The sequence below is a fragment of the Sphaerodactylus townsendi genome, linkage group LG08 (assembly GCF_021028975.2).
Source record: "Sphaerodactylus townsendi isolate TG3544 linkage group LG08, MPM_Stown_v2.3, whole genome shotgun sequence".
In the NCBI taxonomy this organism is placed as follows: Eukaryota; Metazoa; Chordata; class Lepidosauria; order Squamata; family Sphaerodactylidae; genus Sphaerodactylus; species Sphaerodactylus townsendi.
This window is the reverse complement of record NC_059432.1, coordinates 95,529,480-95,551,005: the sequence shown is the minus strand read 5'-3', so window position 1 is coordinate 95,551,005 and position 21,526 is coordinate 95,529,480. Positions and strand designations below refer to the sequence as shown.

General features: G+C 43.8%; 1 protein-coding gene across 2 annotated transcripts in view; it reads left to right on the top strand.

The window, feature by feature from the left end:
- Positions 1–21,526, top strand: part of SERPINI2 (serpin family I member 2) — a 48,663-nt gene that overhangs the window by 3,770 nt on the left and 23,367 nt on the right. Inside the window, exons 2-7 of one of the 2 annotated variants that reach the window (XM_048506231.1) lie at positions 1,171–1,233; positions 2,170–2,460; positions 11,989–12,216; positions 13,337–13,531; positions 16,641–16,836; positions 20,190–20,287. In XM_048506231.1, the coding sequence (XP_048362188.1) occupies positions 1,224–1,233; positions 2,170–2,460; positions 11,989–12,216; positions 13,337–13,531; positions 16,641–16,836; positions 20,190–20,287 (1,018 nt within the window). In that variant the 5' untranslated portion in view covers positions 1,171–1,223. The remainder of the gene's footprint in view (positions 1–1,170; positions 1,234–2,169; positions 2,461–11,988; positions 12,217–13,336; positions 13,532–16,640; positions 16,837–20,189; positions 20,288–21,526) is intronic. The other variant, XM_048506230.1, reaches the window with a different exon arrangement.

Genomic DNA, 21,526 nt, shown 5'->3' with positions numbered 1-21,526 from the left:
TGGGGGATGAACCATTGTGAGAGCCAATGTGGTGTAGTGGCGAGAATCATGGACTTGGATCTAGGACACCTGTGTTTGAGTACCCTCTCTGCCATAAAAGCTTTTTGGATGACCTTGGAGCAGTCATATACACTTAGCAAGACCTACCTCACAAAGTTGTTGTCAGGACAAAATGGAGGAGAGGAGAACAAAGTGAGCTTTTTTAGAAGCAAGGTATAAATAAATATATTAACCATGAGTAGAAAATGTCTTTTGTGCTGGTGGTCAACCATTCAGTTCCTGTTAGTCTTGGCTTTTTAAAATATTGATAAATGTCTGCTGTTTGGATGATTTTATCTTAACTTGCAAACTGCCTCAAATAGGCCTTTGGATTTTCAAAATGCATCTCATCTGGTTTCCTTTCTCAGCTTGAAACCCTGGGGAGCTAATGGCCAGATTGGATCCTCAAATAATTAAGTATTGTTTTATCATAATTTATTCTTCTCTCCCCCAGTTGTGGATTTATTTTTGGCCATACAAGAAAATGATGCAGAATCCAGCAATGTCTAGATCATGTGCCAGTCAGAATAGAAAATAATGAGCTTGAGGGACAATAATGTAATATGATAAAAGGCAGGGGCAGATGTTCAGTGCACATGCCGGTCTTTCCCATTTGGCACAATTCTTATCATCTAAGTCTATGCATGGTTATTCAGGAGGAAGCTCCACAGATGCAATGGGACTTACACCCAAGTAAACCACCTTGGATCCTTTTTCTAAAATGGAATTAATTTTTTCCCCAAAATAAATAAAAATAAATAAATAGGTCAAATATAGTTACTTGGAAGTTAGACCTGCTGAAATTGTCAGAACTGATTTCCGAGTAAGCAGAGTCTCGCTACAAAAACATGAAGAATCCTCTCAGGCCCCGGACCTGGCAATCTGATCTATCTGGAGAGGAAAGAAAAAGCAGAAGAAAGAAGTCTAATTGCTTTTGCAAAGACCAGTGACCTGCAAACTGCACAGAGCTGAATTAATGCCGTTTAGTGTTAGTATGAGTGCCAATCTGGCATTTGATAGGAAAAGCTACAGATGACATTACCTTCTCTAGGCAATACTTAAAGGCACAGGAGTGCGCTTGCTTGACATTTTACACAATGTATGGATAATGATTTCGCACTCCTCCTATAGGTCATCTCTGATGCCTTTTTACCCCCTGAAAAAGCACCTTTGAAAGGGGGACAATGCAAAGTGGTAAGATATGTATGTGAGATTACCTTTTCTACCCATCATTATATGTCCTACACCACCTCCCTGCTTGCATTCCCTGCCTCTACTGTGGGTTAAAATGTTACACCAGAATCTAGGAGACCCAGATTCAAGCTTGCTGAGTGACTCTGGGCCAGCCACTCCGAGCCAAACTTAGCAGATAGGACTGTTGTGAAGACAAACATGGAAGGATGGAAGAATAATGTTGTGAGGTGTTTTGGGGTCCCCCAGGACTTCCTGGAAGGAGACTGTGATTATTCCCAAAATGAATAAATTAAATCTTATCTGCCAAAGTAAATCATGCAAAAAACCAACAGCGCTTCTGTCATAGCAAGAGCCAGTGTGGTGTAGTGGTTAAGAACAGTAGACTCTAATCTGGGAGCACCAGGTTTGATTCCCCACTCCTCCATTTGAACTGCAGACTCTAATCTGGTAAACTGGCTTTGTTTCTCCACTCCTACACATGAAGCCTGCTGGGTCACCTTGGTGTCTGTTGTGGGGGAGGGGGAGGGAATAACACAATATTCCCTTCTTTAGCATTGTGCAGTCCAGGGAATTGCTTTGCTCTTTAATGTGTGTGTGTGTGTGTGTGTGTGTGTGTGTGTGTGTGTGTGTGTGTTAAAGACTAATCCAGCAATCTTGACTTCTGAGTGTAATGGGATCTGTGCCTTTAAGGATAAGAATAAGTGCCTTTAAGATCTATGTCTTTAAAAATCAGTTGACAGGGGAAGTTACGAGAATCAGGGTGGCAGAGTTCTCTGCAGAAAAACTGCACACCCAGGAAGGAGTGCCTTCTTGTGTGTAAACAAAGAAACATGAGGAGAGTCCACTGCAAGCCCGTTGTGTAGAGAAGAGTCCAAGGTAAGCCTTCCATGTGTAATGGGCCAGTGTTAGACAATTTCATTTCCCATCACTCAACAGCAAAAGAACCAAGGAAGTACATTGCTTCACTGGGAAAGGTTTCCTTTCTGAATCTTCTCCTGACCATGATCAGGATCTGCCTGACAAGCAGCCACATCACCAACCCAACGGCTGATGGTACTATGCGGTTTGCTGTGGATCTCTATAAAGTTCTTTGTTCAGCCCAGAAAAACGAGAACATTCTCTATTCCCCACTTGGGACAGCATCAGCCCTGGGAATGGTACATCTGGGGGCGAAGGGAAAAACGCACAATGAGATAAGTCAGCTTTTGAACCTGAAAAATGATTCCTGTAAGTATCTGTGGTCCACATTTTGTAAGCTGTAGCATACCCCCAATAACTGTTATTGGCCCTCTTCATTGCATTTTTTTTAAAAAAAATATTTTTATTGAATTATTTTGGATGCTATTTTAAATGCTGTTTTAATGCCCAAATGTTGGAGAGTGGTTATGTTTCCCATCTTGGGGATCCCATTAAGGTTGAAAAGTGGCATAAAATGTTTCAATCAATCAATCAATCAATCAATCAATCAATCAATCAATCAAATAATAACAATACTCTAGCGCAGCAACCCTCAGTCATTGAACTTAGAAGCACTTCTGGAGTTCTGAGAACTGGGAGTTCGTAAAATGCTGTTGTAGGAGAGCAGATGGGACCAGAGGTGGGATCCAGCAGGTTTTCACCAGTTCCCGAGAGTGGGTTACTAATTATTTGTGTGTGCCGAGAGGGGGTTACTAATTGGGTCCGCTTTTCCATCTCCACGCCCTCGCCTCCCTGAGAGGCATACTGCCTTTGAACATGAAGGTTCCATATAGCAATTGTGACTAATAATGTAACTCTCTGAACTAGGTTAATCCCTTTCAGTTACTGCAATTCATTGATTCTCAGCCTTTCGTACCTTTTATCTCACCAGTCTCTATCAAAGAACGTGTGTTTTGCCATTGCTGTGTTCAGATTTGTGAGTTGGGGCATTTTCTATAATGTGATGATGATTTAGAAATGACCTGGTGCAAAAAATTTTGGGGGGGTCATGGTGGGGTGGCTGCCCATGGGGGGGGCATCCAACTCAGGTTTTGCCCAGGGCTCAGGTTTGCCTAGGTACGCCTCTGCCCCCTTTGCTGAGGGGGGGGGCTGGCGAGGGAACCTGTTACTAAAATTTTTGGATCCCACCACTGGATGGGACCAACCACAAAATATTGGGAGGTACCCCAACATTTTAGAAGATTCCAAGCCAAGCATGCTCCCAGTATGAGACCGCCATAAAAATAATGCCCTCTGGGATCTTCTGAAGCATCTCCTACTCGAATGAAGTGGACAGAAAGTCAAGATTGGTTCTTACCTTTGCGAAAGAAGCAAGTGGGAGTCACATTGGTGGACACTGGTGGGACAATGTTGGGGATCAATGATCAAGCCAGTTACCTGGGTGAGGAACTACAAAACGAAAATCGTACAGGCTGTGGGCAACTATAGTTTTACAGTATGGTTTTGAACTTTTTGAAACACTACCATGCTGAACTCTGTTCATTTTGAGATTTACTTATTTCATGTCCCATTTTTTTTTGTGAAAGTCCACACAACTACTGCTAAATATAGATGTTGAAAGGGAGCCATTTTTTATTTTGTTCTTGCTGTGAATGGCTTGCAGAGTAAGAAAGACAAAGCTATTATCCTCTATCTGTTGGCAACATGATATTTTGATTTTTGTATGTCGTACATAAGTGTGTGTATAGAGGCTGCCTTCTACACAGCTAAAAGAGAAGGTAATTGAAGTCTGCTTTTCAATTGTAGTTGACATAATTATGCATTTTTCCAATGTAATCTGGACAAAATACAATCTACAGCTCAAACTGAATGTACAAGGAACATATCGGGCAGAGTGCCATGTATTTTGGGGCTTATTTAATACACAAAGAGAAAGAGAGAGCCATTTTTTGGGGGGGGGGGTAAATCCCTTTGCTTCAAACGAAAGAGAGAAAGATGGGAGGTTTTTTAGAGAACGTTTTTCAGACATTTCACAAATGATGTAAATCCATCCGTTCGAGTAGATGATTGCCTGCCATTACGGTTCAATTTTATCTTTAAAAGGAAGACATTCTCTTGCTTGTCTTTTTTTGAATGAGGAAAAAAAGACATTCTTTTTCCTAATGTGTTTTCCAAATTCCATCAAATACCTTGCTGTCAGTCACGTGTAAGACAAAAGTTCTTTGGAACATCTGTCGGGGACATGCAATTTCAGCATCCAGTGAATGTTCACAATCCCATTCCTTAATGGATTCCCTAGCCCTGCAAAAATGTAGCACCTGATGATATAGAAAAGAAATAAGATGGGCTTAGGCCACGAGGGGAAAAGAGGTCAGTCTAGAAGACATCAGTTTGTTACCCTGGAGGCAACTATTTTTAATAGGGTTGGGTTTTGAATACCACAGGGGTTGAGTGGCCAGCACCAGTGATGCCACCAGTTGATTGGTTTCCTGCACAAGTCAGATACAACCAAAGGGCCCCTTGGTCCCTCCTTCTGGAACCACCCAATGATTAAGCAGAGTCCTTCGATGATTAAGCAGGAGTAGCAGTGGTGTAGTGCTTAAGAGCAGGTGCCTTCTAATCTGGAGAAACCAAGTTTGATTCCCTGCTCTGCCACTTGAGCTGTGGAGGCTTATCTGGGGAATTCAGATTAGCCTGTGCCAGCCACACATGCCAGCTGGGTGACCTTGGACTAGTCAAAGCTTCTCGGAGCTCTCTCAGCCCCACCCACCTCACAGGGTGTTTGTTGTGAGGGGGGAAGGGCAAGGAGATTGAGACCCTTTTGAGTCTCCTACAGGAGAGAAAGGGGGGATATAAATCCAAACTCCTCCTCTTCCTCTTCCTCTTCTAGAGCTCAGCTGTGAACTCCCATTTGATTCACATATAAAGAAGCAGGCAGGTGCCGTTGGAATCTTTCTGGGTCAACAGATAAAAACTTCTAATTTAATCTAAAAACCATTTCCCATTATCCACTTCTGACACCATTCTGGGTTTACAAGCTTGGCATAAAACCATGTTGGTAAGAACAGCAATGAATTCACGTGATCTTAGGACAAATTCACAAATTACGAGTCCGTTAAAATAGAAGATAAGGTTTCTAAATTGTAAATTCAGTTACTACAGTCAAACCTTCCTTAGGCTATCAACAGGGGCTGCTATCTTAAGAATGAGTTCCATGCACCATAAATAATCTCTCCTACAGAGCTCCCTCCTTCTTTGGCTAAACTTTCCGTTAGTGCAGGATCAGTGATTTTCAGAGGACTCTCATATAAACAGAAGCTGTAGTGGAGAAGGAAGTGTTCTGAGCAGCAGAGATAGGATGAGTGTAGGGGAATTCAGGCTCATTAACTGGGTGCCAGACCAAATCCAGATGCAGAGAATAACCTCAAGCAATTTATTGTGTCCCTATACACAAGAAGAAGTCAGAAGAAGAGTTCTTACTGTACTGCAGATTTTGTAAGCGTTTTATAGCAAGAGACAGACAAGTATTGCAATTTCATAACATCCATGCAACAAATGATGGCAAAACTGAGGGACTATCGGTCTATGGAGAAGCTGCTCAGAGACTGTCAAGTCAGGCTGTCGTGAAAGGGCTGCATTCCCGGCGAAGCAGCAGATTGATAGCTCACGGGTGCTACTGGATCCTAGTTTATGATTGGAGGCCTTCTCTATGGCACACAGCACATTTTCTCAGTTTTGGATGGTTTGCCACCTGCATCCATTCCGCAAAAAGCTGTGATCTGGCCACAGTAATCCATATTCCATGTTATGCTGATTTTTCACGGTCAAAATGCCCCGTGGTATATCCAGGAGCGTACCTGCCGCTTGCTTGCTTGCTTGCTTGCTTTCCACGTAATAGATCTTGCTTTCTTTTTATTCAAGTCAACTTAAATCCCTGTTGGAGCTCTCAAGACCTTCCATCAGAGCAGAAAACTGATATGTTACTCTACAACAACAGACAGTAATTTAAATGGCGTGGATAGGAAAGCACCTCTGCCTGTCTCTTTCCTTGAGAAGCTCATCGGATTGTTCTCAAGTGAGCTGCAACTCGATGGCGTAAAAAGGGGCGGGAGGAGCATTTCTGGTTCCAGTCTTAGCTGCTATCTGGAATGCTCATGATGCACTCGTTCAGCTTGGATTTTCCTCCTGTGCAGTGACCATGATGACCCAAAGCCTTCATCAGGCTTTTCATCTAAACCCAAATTGTTTAAATATACCCAGTTGCCAGGAAATGATTCCACTCATGTCCTGTAATGTTCTGTTTTTTTTCCTCAGGAGTCATTCTTTCTCCTTGTACCTTGCGCACTCAACTTCCATTTGATGCTGTTAAAAGTAGGAGAGAAAAAAAAACATTTTGCATTTCATATTGAGATGTACTCCTCTGGTGGCTGTGTGCCTTTTATTATGACAGCGTAACTTCTGGCTGTTAAGAGCTGTTGAGTTGTTTAGATCTATTCACACTTCTGCATTCTCAGCCCTGCACTTATTTCTCTCCTTCCACATCCATTACATGAAAAATATCTTAGTGCCAGTATGGTGTAATGGTTAAGTGTTTTCTAATCTGAAAAACTGGATATGATTTCCCACCCCTCCATAAGAAGCCTGCTGAGTGACCTTGGGTCAGTCACAGTTCTCTCAGAACTCTCTCAGCTCCACCCATCTCACAAGGTGTCTGTTGTGGCAGCGGGAAGGGTGGACGATTGTAAGTCACATTGAGACATCTTAAAGGTAGAGAAATATGGGTTATAAAAACCAACCCTTCTTCCACTGTTCTTCTAAAAGGGATCTGTCTCATGACTTGCTGTAACTCTTGGCTGATGGTAAGAGTGACACAGTGCTTGAAAAGTAGGTCACGTTAATGGCTCAACCTTGATCCCAGTGGATAGCTGAAACTTATTTTGCAGTGTTTAAGAAGATGCTATTTCCCAAGCATGAAAGTGTAAAAGCAGCTGTAAGTTGCAAACACAGAATTAAATGAAAACTTACCTAACAAGGTACAACCTCCCCTGTACTACAGGTGACTACTATGTAGCCACAAAGTTGCTTGCTACATTGTTTGAGTTGGACATCAAACACCAATACCAAGACTCTCTGGTGAAGGAACTCAAATGAGAAGTTTGATCAAGGTAACTGTGGCTTCTGATGGTGTCTGTGTTAACGTTCTCACTATCTCTGGTCTCCATCACTACCTCCTGGTATAGCCAAAGCACCATTTGAATACTTTCTATTACTTTTTGGCTGCTTGACTGGGAGGTTATTCCAACCACTCTCTTGCTAATTCTTTGAGATTTTTCAGATCTGACTGCATAAATGCTGTTATCACTACCTGCATCCCATGCCTGCTTTAAATAATCAACCTACTTGTGTACGTACAGCACATTTTCAACGGTTCTGGATATGGGGTCAAGGCTAAGTTCTCCTGCTCTCATTTGCCCCTTCTCTGTCCTTGAGGCCTCCGTGATTTCAGGATTGCCATTAATGCTCAGTGCTGAACTACATGTCATGTTTGCCATGCGTTCTCCAGCAGAGCAGAACAAGCCCTTGGGCCCAGAAGCAAGGCTAAGCTGTGGGGGGAGTGGGGGGACACGGTCAAGATAGTTTCAGCAACAGGGCAGCAGTGACAGTCTGCCCCAGAGGAGTTCAAAAGGTGAGTTTTCAGCAATGGAAGGGAGACCAATGGCTCTCTAGGCCCAGGTGTGAAGGCAGGGTATAGTTGTGGAGAGCAGGAAAGAGGAGGGTAGAACTCAGCTCAAGGGTCAAGCAGGAAGGTGTGGCTATAAAATAGGAGGAGGCAGGGGAAGAAAGGGAGCTGATAGAAGAAGATAGAGGAAGAGGAGGAGGAGAAGGAGAAGAAGAAGAAGAAGAAGAAGAAGAAGAAGAAGAAGAAGAAGAAGAAGAAGAAGAAGAAGAAGAAGAAGAAGAAGAAGAAGAAGAAGAAGAAGAAGAAGAAGAAGAAGAAGAAGAAGAAGAAGAAGAAGAAGAAGAAGAAGAAGAAGAAGAAGAAGAAGAAGAAGAAGAAGAAGAAGAAGAAAGGGCGGCAGAAGAGATGTGTTATAGTGTTGGGCTGTTCTATGTAAAACAGTACAATCTTGAGGCGTATGTAGTGAACAGCACCTTCAGGTGTGTGGAGTGATGAATAAAACAACCTGCGCAAGGGAATAGTGAGTGGGCTGGTGATTTCAAGTCCCTGTGAACTCCAGATACAATGTTTCTCTGGCCCCAGAGTGTGCTACACAGCCATATGCTGGTTGCTAGTCCCTATAGAGACTCCCTCTAAAAATGCCACAGGGCCACAACACTGGTCAGCATTGCGTCATGGGGAGAGGGGAGCATGTGCTCCTGTCTCTCCACATGCCATTTTCCCAACCTGAAGCAGATTTTCCCAACCTGAAGCAGCACTGAGAAACATTATTTGTCCAGTTGGGCGCTGCGTATGCACAGGCCGCTGCCGGATGGGGCAAATCAGGCACCCCAGTACCATATCGTGTCAGGAAAATGGAACAGGAGCCTTTCCTCCCCCAGCACCGTGGTGCCAACCAGAACTGGAGCCCATGCCCCTTTTTGAGAAAGTTCTCCATGGGGACCAACAGCAGTTTCTTGTTTAGCTTTCATTTGGGTCTCAAGGACTCCTGTAAACGCACATACTTCTAGCCTAACATAGGGGGGGAAAACAGTATAGCCTGACAAACTTTAATCATAAAATTTAAGCTGCTTTTACAATGTGTGAAAGAACTTTATCCTGCAATAAGACGGAGCAAACTTTCAAGATTAATAAGAATATAGAAGCAAGATGCTGATACACTTACAATAATTAAATGGTACCAGGGATTATGGTCAATAGTTTTTTACATCCCACTTTGAAGCATTTTATTAAGAGCACATAAAAAGAGAGCCTAGTAATATGATCTTTGTAAATTGGATTCTTTCCCATTATGTATTGGAAGGATAAATATGATGATGTTTGCGTCTCTGCTAGTATCGGCAATGAAACTTTTCAATAGAAAAAGATGTGTGCGTGTACACTTAGCATAATTGAAGTCTATGCCATCCTACTACGCAAAGTCCCACTGTGGCTCTGGCATAATCAGAGCTGCAAATGGAGCTGGCACAACAGCGGAAGAGCTGAATCGTGCCACTAGAGGCGTTTGCCAAGTCTGGTCTTGGGTATGGCTTTTGGCCAATAATGTTTATTAACTGGTAATCAAGACCATCTACTAATATTGCCACTACTTGCCTAGTTGCAGTGGAAAGGGACAGTAGCTCATAGTGTCCAGTAGTATTGAGACAGGAGGAGCTCTCTCTTCTTCTTGATCAACAGACTAGGCCAGTGATTCCCAGCCAGGGTTCTGTGGTACCCTGGGGTGCCATGAGCAATACTACCGTCTGCCCTCCCACACCAGAATCAAATGGATTTTGAAGGGGGCGGTTGGAAGCCTCATGGGCTCCCTTTAAACAACATTAAAAACATCATTGTTTTATTTGCCGAAATTCAGCATGGATTGGGGAGGGGGGTAGATTTAAAGGGAACTCTCCTTTTAAATCCCCCCAATCCATGCCGAATTTAGGCAAACAAACAATGCGGCTGTCAACGGTGCTTTCCCACCCCTCCCCTCCCCCTGCTTGCCACTCCCCCTCCCCCACAGGCCAAAAACAGGAAAAAAAACCTAAAAATGCAAAAAAAAAATCAAACGAACCTCAAGGGTACCCTGAGATATTTATTTATTTATTTATTTATTTATTTATTATGTGATTTATAAGCCGCCTCACCCCCAAAGGGCAGATATGAAGGGCGAGGTCAAGGGTACCGCAGCGTCGAAAAGGTTGGGAAACGCTGGACTAGGCCATTCATAACTGGTGAACTCAGTGTTGTGTGAAGCTGCAAGCACGATCCCTGAAAAGAGCATTGGTTATTGAAGGTTATTGATAGGCCATGGCTCATCAGTAGAGCATCTACTTTGCATGAGGAAGGTCTTCAGTTTCAATGTGTGGCATCTCCGGTTGAAAGGTCATGTGAAAGAGCTCCACCTGACACCTTGGAAGGATGCCGCCAGTCCGAATACATAGTCATGACCTTGACAGATCACAGGTCTGACTCGGTTAAAGGTGGCTTGCTAAATTCATGTGTATGAATTGGCTCTTGCATGGATGGCAGAGTCCTTTCTAGCACAGTTACCTCAATGGCTGTTTTGCACCAATGTGTGCAACAGTATGCCACCTTGGCAGCACAAGTTTTGACATTACATCTTGGGGGTGGGGGTGAAGGTCAGTAGCATCAGTGCTTTCATTGCTGGGAATGGGCTGCATGTTTTTCATCAAGGAAGTTTGCCTTGAACTCTACAGTGTGGGACCGAGCTATTTGTTAATCCACCGAACAAATGGTGTAGCACCCAGATTTTCTGATGGCCATTCATGAAGCTGCTGCGTACTGAATCAGATGATTCGTCTGTCAAGGTCAGTATTATCTGCTCAGACTGCCTGTGGCTCCCCAGACTTTTACAGAAAGGTCCTTCACATCATCTACTACCTGATCCGTTCAACTGGAGATGCCAGGAGTTGAACCTGAGACCTTCTGCATGCAAAGCAGATAGTCTAGCAGTGAGCCACAGCCTCCCCAATTCATGAAAAGCAGTGGATTTAGGGAATATTTCAGCAATGATACATTGATCGGGCATGCCCATCTCCCACCTTTTTTCTTCCTCCATGTAATTTATGCCGCCTACACTGGATGGCATGCAAGGGAAGGGGAGTGAGGGAAAGGAAGGGAGTGAGGGATGGCATGCAAGGGAGGGGAGGGGAGGGAGTGAGGGGTGGCATGCAAGGGAGGGGACAGAGGGGGTCCGGCATCTGGACATGGCCCACCCACCCTAGCGGGGGGAGGGGAGGGAGAAATGGCATGCAAGGGAAGAAAGGGGTGGCATGCAAGGGAGGGGAGGGGAGGTAGTGAGAGGTGGCATGGAAGGGAGGGGAAGGAGGGGGCCCGGCATCTGGACATGACACACCCACCATAGCGGGGGGAGGGGAGGGAGGAATGGCATGCAAGGGAAGAAAGGGGTGGCATGCAAGGGAAGGGAGGGGAGGGGAGGTAGTGAGGGGTGGCATGGAAGGGAGGGGAAGGAGGGGGCCCGGCATCTGGACATGGCCCACCCACCATAGCGGGGGGAGGGGAGGGAGAACCCGCATGCAAGCGGAAGCGAAGGGAATTGCTTGCGAGGGGAGGGGAGGGAGTGAGGGGTGGCATGGAAGGGAGGGGAAGGAGGGGGCAAACAGAAGGTGCCTGTCTTTCTGCTCTTCCAAAGTTAAAGACAGCATGAGGGGTGGCAGGACTTAGGTTGGTCTCAGCTGGTAAATCCCTCCCACATCCAAACCATGCTGTGTATGGCTGCTATTGCCTTTTGAAAGCTATAGAAAGGAACCAAGCAGAGGTCTCCAAGCATCCCAAAATGTTCAGCCCTCATAAACTTAGAAAAAGGCTTGAAGTATGTGACATTACTATTTTTTTTTTATCTTGCATGCCATGTTAAATACACGAGTTCTGTTCCCTGGGTCAGTTATTTGGCCATCCATATTTTTTTCCACTGTATTTTCTCTAAGCATACTGTGTGATATTGTTATCACACGTGCCTCAGAAATAACTACCTGTCCTTGGCCAAGCAGCCTGGCTTCCGAGCACACCTAAAACTTCAGGGAGAGCTTAGAAAACCCTTCCCACATCTACAACTATGTATATAACTGTGTATTACCCAGCTGCTTTGTGTTCTACAAATGAAGACATTCACTCTTAAACCTTATTTTCTGCAGATGAAGCCTTCGCTCCACTCCAGACACTTTTCTCTGTCACCTCCAAAAGAAAAGAATTTACATTTAATCTTGCCAATGCCCTTTACCTTCAAGAAGGATTCATGGTGAAAGAACAGTATCTCCATAGCAACAAGGAATTCTTTCGGACGGCTATAAAGCTGGTGAATTTCCAGGATACGCAAGCATCCGCTGAGGCCATAAGTACTTGGGTAGAAAACAAAACAGAGGGTAAAAACTCTCTCTGCAGCTTTCTTTCATTGTCTGATTTGTGGCGCTTGCCGGTTAAGTCTTGTAGCTTTCTTCAAAGCCCAGGGGTGGTGGCTGGGAGAGCATTTATATGGAAACAGGTAAGTGTATGTGGGCACCCAGTATAATTTTAGTTTTGGAGCTGTCACCTCTAAAGAGGGTTGGCATCAGGAGTAGGCATTGTTGGATGGTTACACTCTAGTCTTTGGAGAGCCTGCCATTGTGCAGGTTTTCTCTTTGGCCTAAGTACCTACCTGAAGCTGGAGCCTCCAAAGTTACCTCAGAGTTTGTGTTGAGTAAGACTGATTGGCAGTGTGGGTTGTCACTTCTCAGATGGACTCTGTGTGTTTAACAAGGGCTCAGGTGGCAGAAAATCATCAGGAAGAGCTTTTTCCGATTCCTTGCAGGGATTCTGGATGCTGCCATGTTATCTCTTTTCTCTGGTGCTGACACTATTGGCCTACTTGTTGATTCCTGAGAATCCAAATGTTGTTCGTCCCAAACGGTTGCATTTCCATGTGTCCCCCTAGTGTTATTTCCCAAGCATTGGTTCATTCTCATTAAAAACAACAAAATAAAACTCATCACAACTACAGTCACCTTTTTGTATGAAGTGTTGTGATGGCCATCTCTAGCTATTTTTTTACCCCCTTCCCCCCGAGTGAACAGTCTCTTCCTGTAAGAATCCAAAGGAGCTTATGGGTCAGTTTCCCATGAAATTGACAATTATCCACTTGGGACTCATTGCAGAGGGCCAATTTATTGTCAAAGGCTTTCATGGTAAGAATCAACTGGGTGTTGTGGTTTTTCCGGGCTGGGTGGCCACGGTCTGGTAGCTTTTCCTCCTAAAGTTTCGCCCACATCTACAGCTAAAATCTTAAGAGGTGGGACTCAGTAAGAAGTGTTTCTCTCTGTGCACTTAGCCTCCCAAACCCAAGTCCAGCCTCCCAAACCCAAGTCCAGCCCTCCGCATCACACTCATGATGGTTTTTATTAACACCCAGAAGGCAAATCTTTTAAACTGATGTTGTGGAATCTTCTTACCAAAACTATCTTAAACAATCAAGGCTGGTTAATGTGCTGACGATCTTTTTCCATATAGGTCAAATAAAGAATTTCATTTCAAGTGAGGACCTTGGTCCCCTCACTCGACTTCTCCTGGTGAATGCCATTTACTTCAAGGGGAATTGGAAGCAAGCGTTCAAAGCAGAGACTACCAGTTTGATGGATTTCACTAAGAGCGATGGCTCAATAATCAGTGTACCAATGATGCATCTTCAGCTCAGAACAAGACTCGGTAAATCACATTATTTCTTCCTTCATGGCTGAGTTGTTCTGGTCCATTCCACTGGTGCCAGTGTATTCCTCTGATACTAGGAGTCTACCATTATTGTGAGAAGTTCTTCCACCAGCAGAGGAGAGCCAGTATGGTATAGTGGTTAAGGATGGCTAAGACTCTAATCTGGAGAACTGGGTTTGATTCCCCCACACCTCCAAATGAAGCTTGCTGGGTGACCTTGGGCCAGTCACATCTATCTCAGAACTCTCTCAGCCCCACCTGCCTCACGAGGTATCTATTCTGGGGAGGGGAAGTGAAGGCAATTGTGAGATTCCATATAGGTGGAGAAAAAGTGTGGGTATAAAAAAACCAACTCTTCTCTTTCTTCTTGCATTGGTGTCCGTGATTCCTCTGATTCTAGGAGTCTTCTGTTGCAAGACACTCTTTCAGCAGTGAAGGAGTCTCATGCATTGGCGTTGGTTGTTCCTTTGATGTGAGCAGACTTCAGTTCATGCAAGGGACTCTTTCACTTGGGAGGAGGTCCTTGCACTGGTGTCCATGTATTCCTCTGATGCCAGGAGACTTTAACTTGTGCAAGAGGCTCTCCCATGCATTGGCAGAATGTTCCTTGTGCTAGAGAAGCATGACACTGCTATTAATAGAATCCAACTAATTGTGTATGCCGTCACATATAACTCATGTAAATGCTGTTAGAGCTATTGCTAAGTTGGTCTAAAAAACCCATGTGAAGAATCAAAAGAGTCAAGGTTAAAGTGTTAGGATCCGGGAACACTTTAACCTAACACTTTAACCACAAGTTGGAATAACTACATGCAAGGGAGGGGAGGGAGGGGGAGGGGGCCTGGCATCCGGACATGGCCCACCCACCCTAGCAAAGAGAGGTGGCATGCAAGGGAGGGGAGGCAGAGGGAGGGGGCCCGGCATCTGGACATGGCTCACCCGCCCTAACGGAGGGAGGGGAGGGAGGAGGAGGGGTGCCAGGCAAGGGAAGGGGAGGAGAGGTGGCATGCAAGGGACAGGGTTTTTTTTTAAGTATTAGGATCCGGGAAACCCAGATTCGGCTCCTCACTCTGCCATGGCAGCTTGGTGGGATTACTTTTGGTCAGTCAACACTTTTGGTCAGTCACACAGGCATGCTGTGAGAATAAAACAGAGAGGAGAATGATGTAAGCTGTTTTGGGTTTCTATTGGGGGAAAAGATGGGATATAAATAAAGAAATATAAGAATGAGACCTTTCAGTAGAACTGGTGCGTTCACAGCATAACAAGAGCTGCAAACTTTACATAAAAGTTTAAAGATAGAATTCAGAGGAAGAGCATATGGTTTGCATGAATGAAACTTCAAATCCTGATCCAGTGAATTGTTACATGTATAATTTAATTTAATCTCCCACGAGGGCTTCCATGTTCACTTCCATGGAGGGGCAGTCAATGTGCATATGCCTTTAAGAGCACAAACACTCTGTTGAAGTAGCTGGAGAAGGCTACATATCCATGAATGCATCGGACTTTCTATGTAGGCATTGGTATGCCAGCAAAGTGTGCCATGGAGTTTCAAAGGAGTCTTTGTGACCCCATGAAGTTCCACCTAATGGGGTTTTTAACACAAGAGATGAGCAGAGATAGTTTGCCGTAGCCTTCCTCTGAATAGCACCCCCAGTCTTCCTTTGTTGTCTCCCACCCAAATACCAATACTGTTTAGCTTCCAATCTAACAATACTGAGCTAATCTGGGCTTTGGGGGCTGCTAAAAGGGGATTAGTATCAGTCTCCAATTAATGAATTTTAGGTAGCTCAGCTGTGAAACACTTCTCTTTTGAAAATTTGATGTGAAACCTTAACAGAGCCTCAATCCAGGCTCACATCTGTATAGGAAAAGATGGTAGATAAAAGGATGAAGTCTCGAAGTAGTGGAATGGACTAGTCCACTTCAGACAGCAGATGACTGGGCCAAGGCCAGCTTCATGATATAACGGATCTTACAACAAGTCTCCTCAGTCAAAGTTCAGTGCTCCAGCCATCGCCCCTCTTACTATATCTTCCAAGGCAGATATTTAAGAATTAAACTGCTCAACATAAAACCCTGCCCAAAATTGCCTTGAAATTTCCTCTTGAATGGATCTACCTCAGGGATTCATTCATCTTTGAGCTGAATCCTGCCTTGGCTTGTACTTTTCCTGTGTGTTTGCCTGCCTAGGTGCCAGAACCGAGATAGTCACAGCCTGATGAGAGATATTTCCTGTGCCAAGTGAGACCTTTCCGCCTGTAAGATTTTATAACTTCCCTTCTTAGTTTTACTTTCCATTAATTTTAATCCATTAGCAGCACAGCCCTTTCCATTATAAGCCCCATTAGAACATTTATATGACACGGCTATGTTTAAAATGTACTTTATTTTGGAAATTTTTTTCATAAAAGCACGGATTGCTTTAAAACCTAAATGGTAAAATACATCAATGATGTTTTTGTCAGAATGGTAAAGTAGTGGTAAAGTGGCATTCCAGTTAAATCGTCTGTTCTCATACATGTCAAAATACTTTCCGAGCCTCAAGCCCTCGGCTTGTCATTTCTCTCTTTTCCTTGAATCTAACCAGAAGTGTGAAATGATAAAGCACAAAGTATATTGAACTTCTTAAAACAAAACTCAATCGGGAGTCCATTTGTGGAGTTCTGTTTACTGAACCACTCAATTCTACCTTGTGAGACAACCTGCCTCTCTGCAGTGAGCTTACGGTGAGGTGGCAACTTCTCTTTGCGATGGCTGCCGGCTCAGCAACAGTCCACAGGACCTCTCTCTGCTTAGATTTCCCAAATTGTTTAAGGCACTTTAACTTCGAAGAGCTTTTAGGCGGGGGGAGGGGGTCTGATTTTATTGCTGGGGTCAGTGTTCCTGTATTGATGGATTAGCAGTGCAATCGAAACCAGTTACACCCTTCCAACTTAGTCTAGGAATGTGCCATTAATGATTTTCAGACTGTTGCATGGTTTTTAATCAAGCGGCTAGCTGCTTCAGCCATACAGAAGAAGCTGCATGCATGCATTGCAAAGAAATAAATAACAATCCAGTTTACCAGTCGAGATTTCTTATGTTCTGTTCTTTGTTTCAGGCCACTTTTCTGACTGTAATGTGAGCTACCAGGTTTTGGAACTGCCCTACAAAGGGGACGAATTCAGTTTAGTTCTAATCCTTCCTGCAGAAGACGTGCCTATCGAAGAAGTAGAAAACCTCATTACAGCAGAGCTGATAGAAGACTGGTTTGTCAAGATGGAAGAGGATGATGAAGTAGAAATCAGCCTTCCTAGGTGTGTAATGAACTCGTTGGTGCTCTGTGCTTTTTCATTATCCCTTTTGATTTTAAATCCCACTAGTGGGAGAGCCGGGGAATTAAGACACTGAAAAGGGCAAATAGATTTACTGACCTTGGAGCTTTGGACTTATTTAAACTAATGGCCATTTATGCTTAGTAATTTCTCCAGTGGATGTCGGTGAGGCGAAGGCCTATATTAGAGCTGTCAGGTACCAAATTTCTGTTCTGAAGGACACTGTGAAGCTGTAGACTGGGGTGTTAGAATAGCCACATTAGTTTCACAAAACAAGATATATAGTCCCACTGTCTGTTTAACAGCAAAAGGTCCTCTTTTCTGCAACCATGTTTTGGCTGTATTCAGACATGACAATAAACTGTGGTTTGTCTGAACCCTGGTTAGTTCAGATGCCTGGTATTTGCTAGTGTAACCTCTATCTGTGGGTTCCGTGGGGCAGAACTTGGAATGAGTTTGCAACAACAATTTTTTAAAACAAAATGGTTTACTTTCTTGACACATAACATTAAACATCAACATTTAACATCACACTTCATGGTCCTGTTCAGGTTGCATTTTCAAGTCCTTAATTTCAGTCTACCATGAAAGTACCATGGTCGATTCTCCTCCTTACCCAGAAGTGGAGTTTGGCTCCTGAAGACTCAAGAGGCTTAGTCGATGAACAGGATTCAAGCATAATGAAGGTTTCAGGAGAACCTCTCACCCATTACAACCACAAGCCCGCGAGAGGCAATGAGCTCCAACATTGTTTACAACATAGCAAACTAGGCCACCTTCCCAATGGTTCCCCAACATTTGCGGTTGTGCAGGCTGCACAAGGTGTTGGGGCTTACTTATAAATCAAGGTCCGAGTCTGGTAGCCTTGTCTCCTCCAAACTAAATGAGCTCTGCAGCCTCTTGCTGCTTTGAGTCTCCACCCCTTTCTGGGTCAACCCATTCTGAGCATGGGGGTTGCACTGGTCTGCACTAAACTGGATTACCAAATTGCCATTTGACGCTGGTTTGTCAAAAACAGTGGGAAAAGGAAGAAAGCTGGAAGCAGAAGCCTGTTTTTTGCCACCTGTCTTCTTCCTTCCTTCCAGTGACTACCTCTGCTGGTCCCTTCTCCCCTCCGCACCCTCAACCTTTGCAACATATTTTGGGGGGTTGCTAGGCCATTTAAAAAAACAGAAGTTGAGATCTTGCAACACAGCTTCATCAGATCTGTTGTGTGTTTTTTTTCCTATAACTTTGGGGCTTTTTCAAATCCCTGCCAGTTTTTTTGCCTTTTACATTTTTCTGTAAGCCTGGTCCCCCCAGGCTTGTAACAAAAAATACCTGTCCTAGTTATACCTGATCCCACCATCTGGATTTTTTTCATCTGTACTCTGGGGACATTTGAGGCGTCAAAAGCTGTACTTCTTTATAAATTCGGCTCTAGACTGGTATGTATGACCAGGAATGCGGACATCGATGTTTCAATGTAGGGCTGGAAGGAAATTGTGTGTGTTCTTATGAATGTGAGAGAGGCCCAGATGTGGAAACGTGGGCTAGGGAGATAAACAGCTCAGAGGGAATTGTAGGCGGGAAACCCATTCTCTCAGTGGCCCTGGCTACAGAATAACTGCCAGGTAAAGCTGCTAGTAGGGAATCATGTTGATCTATTGGTTATAAATCGGGAGAACAAAAAAAAGGTTGCCTGTAGCGAAAGACTAGGAGAGCACTTAAAAGACTATGATCATTACAGTCAATAATATATATCTGTCCCTATTAATGTAACAGCTGTGCGATTGTTTGGGAAAACACGTGGAAGCATCAAATAAGACGGGACTTTTTTACCAAGATTCAAGCAATCACCCGAAAGCAATGGGAAAGGTGATTTGCAGAGGTAACGCTATGGTTGATAGTCGAAACCTATAAATCCAAGGAATTCAGGAGGGCAGGTTTCATAGAACAGGGCACTCTAGCACTGGCTGTAAGGTTGCCAACTTCCAAGTCTGGGTTGGCGATCTCCCAGAATTACAACTGAATCATCACTAATGGAAGATGTTTGCTTTGTTGGGATAGATTGTGACGCGAAAGCATGCCGTCTGATCTCCGGAGAACTCCCCACTCAACCCTCTACTTCCCAATGCTCTGGGAACCTGAACTTGGCAACCCTAACCCCCCTATCAGTCACTCAAAATATAAGCAGAGAAACAACGTTTCTACAGCAACTAAGACTGTCTACCCACACCGTCAAAGCAATTCATTGCATTACATTGCTCCCAATGAAATCGATAAGCTGTGACTGGCCTTTCTGTTAGATATGTTTACAGAAGAGGAGGGAAGTCCAAATTTGTTCAATATTAATAGACCAATTTAGTATCATTAAAAGCTGCCAAGTATGAACTTCATTAAAAAAAATTCCATATATGCATGCATATTTTCTGCAAGGATGTTAATAGGCTGGTTCTCATCTCTCAAAGAAAACAAAGCAAAGCAAAACAATGGCTCACCTCAGATTCTAACTATCTGAGTCCCTTTGTATGAACAACCAAGCTGTCAGTTTGGAGTCTTGTAACTGTGGATGGGTCTGTTCTATGGAGGGTTGCGAGGTTCTATGGAGGGTTGCCAGGGGGATGGGGTAGGATTGCCAGATCCAGGTTGGGGAACTCCTGGAGATTTGGGGGAGGAGTCAGAGGTAGACCAAATGGGAATGTTCAAGGAATTGAGAATTGGCCCTGGGCTCATTTAATTGAAACCGATAAGCAAAAAAAAAAGTTACAAAGGCTCATTCCACACACGCAGAATAATGCACTTTCAAACTGCTTTCAGTGCTCTTTGAAGCTGTGCGGAATAGCAAAATCCACTTGCAAACAGTTGTGAAAGTGGTTTGAAAATGCATTATTTTGCATGTGCGGAAGGGGCCAAAGAGATGATGCTACTGGTTTATAAAAGAGTTTGCTGCTGTATGAAAGTAAAATCAGCCAGAACAGCCTGATTTCCGTGGACAGCCAATGTGGATGGCTCGGTGCTAAACGCGTTGCGCTGAGGATTCACAATTTCTATCTTTAACTGCTCGGATTCTGCGGTGGTCATGGAAACTGCTATGAGTGGCACATCAGCAGCATATATGACCATCCAGTTCCCCACAGTATTATCTGCATACATAACAATTTGACAATAAACAAAACCGATGATATGGAGTGCCATAAGTGTTTGTATCAAATTATGAATCAGCCCTGTGCTTCATTTCCTCCCATTGTAGTCAATGGACTCCAGAATGTTCTACATTGGCTGGATCAGACCCAAAGAATGGCAGATCAGTAGTTTTCTTGTGGAATCACTTACTATATTTTCAACTCCTACAGGTTTAAAATAGAGCAAAAACTGGATATGAAAGAAACTCTAAAGACACTCAACGTGATCGAGATATTTAATAATGGCTGTGACCTTTCTGGATTAACAGGTGCTATGATTCATTGTGCTGATTTTGCTCTTGCGAAAGTTTTATCTCTGTTTTCAGTCTTCATTGTCTGCTGTAAAAATGTACTTTTAACTAAGTGTATTTCAGCATTTATTATTATTATTATTATTATTATTATTATTATTATTATTATTAGTATGGTTTATTTATTTATTTAATTTGGTATACCTCTACCAACTCCCTCGGAGGCGAATCCGTGTACAACATGGCACATAAAAGCATCAAAGGCGTCTTAAGCACTATAATAAAACAGCAGGGTTCCATCAATATATCTAGATAAAGGCATTCCTAAACCTGGGCACACCTGTCCCTTTAGCAAGAGGGGAGTTAGGTCCCATGGCGCCAGGGAGCCCATAGATCTGTAATAATGGGATCATCCCATTAATATTGGGATTACGAAGCCTGGGCGGGGGGGGGGGCACCTCAGCGGCTGGTTTCTCCAAAAGCTCCGATTGGGTGGGAACAACTGCGGTCTTTACAGGCCTCTTGAGGAAATCCCCCAAGGTCCACTTGAGAACCCGGTCTGACAGTTGGGAGGAAGAGTGTCTCCATTGCCTGAGGCTGAGGAGCCAGAGTGGCATAGAGGCCCTGGCCCTGCGAGTGGAAGAGCTCAACCACATCAGTGAGGGATTACTCCGCAAGGATGTAGCAGGAATAAAGTCCCGTTTCCCTGATGTGAGTATATAGTTCCTGCTTTTGTCCATTCCAAGTATCTCAATCCTTGGTTCCTTTGAACTTTAAGTTAAAATATGAAAAGAAGCTGAATTCAAAACACAATGGCCACTGAAATTTTGCTTTAAGTAAAATTCTCAGCAGATTTGTGGACTCCTTGCTGCTAGCAGAATTCTGAGATAAACCAATCCATTTCAATAGGACTATTGAATATGCTCACAGGATTCTGTATATTGTCACAGAAGTTATTCTCTAAAGTAAAATTCAAACCAAATTTGGGAGGTCATTCCCCTTTTAGGTCTCATTAGAAGAAGTTTTGGGGAACAAAGTAGGATATGTATTGGAATAATTATTTTTCTAATCAATTTTGTATGTTGGGGTTGTCACTGGATAAAATTCGAAGCAAATCGGGGGTTCCTTCTAAGGAAAACCTTCTGAAAATTGTGAGGGAAACCAAAAGGCCTCAATACAACATTTCTGAGGGAGGTTTCATGGATTGTGGGCCTAAAACTGTGAGGGTGAAATTAGACAATGGAACACCACTGCCAT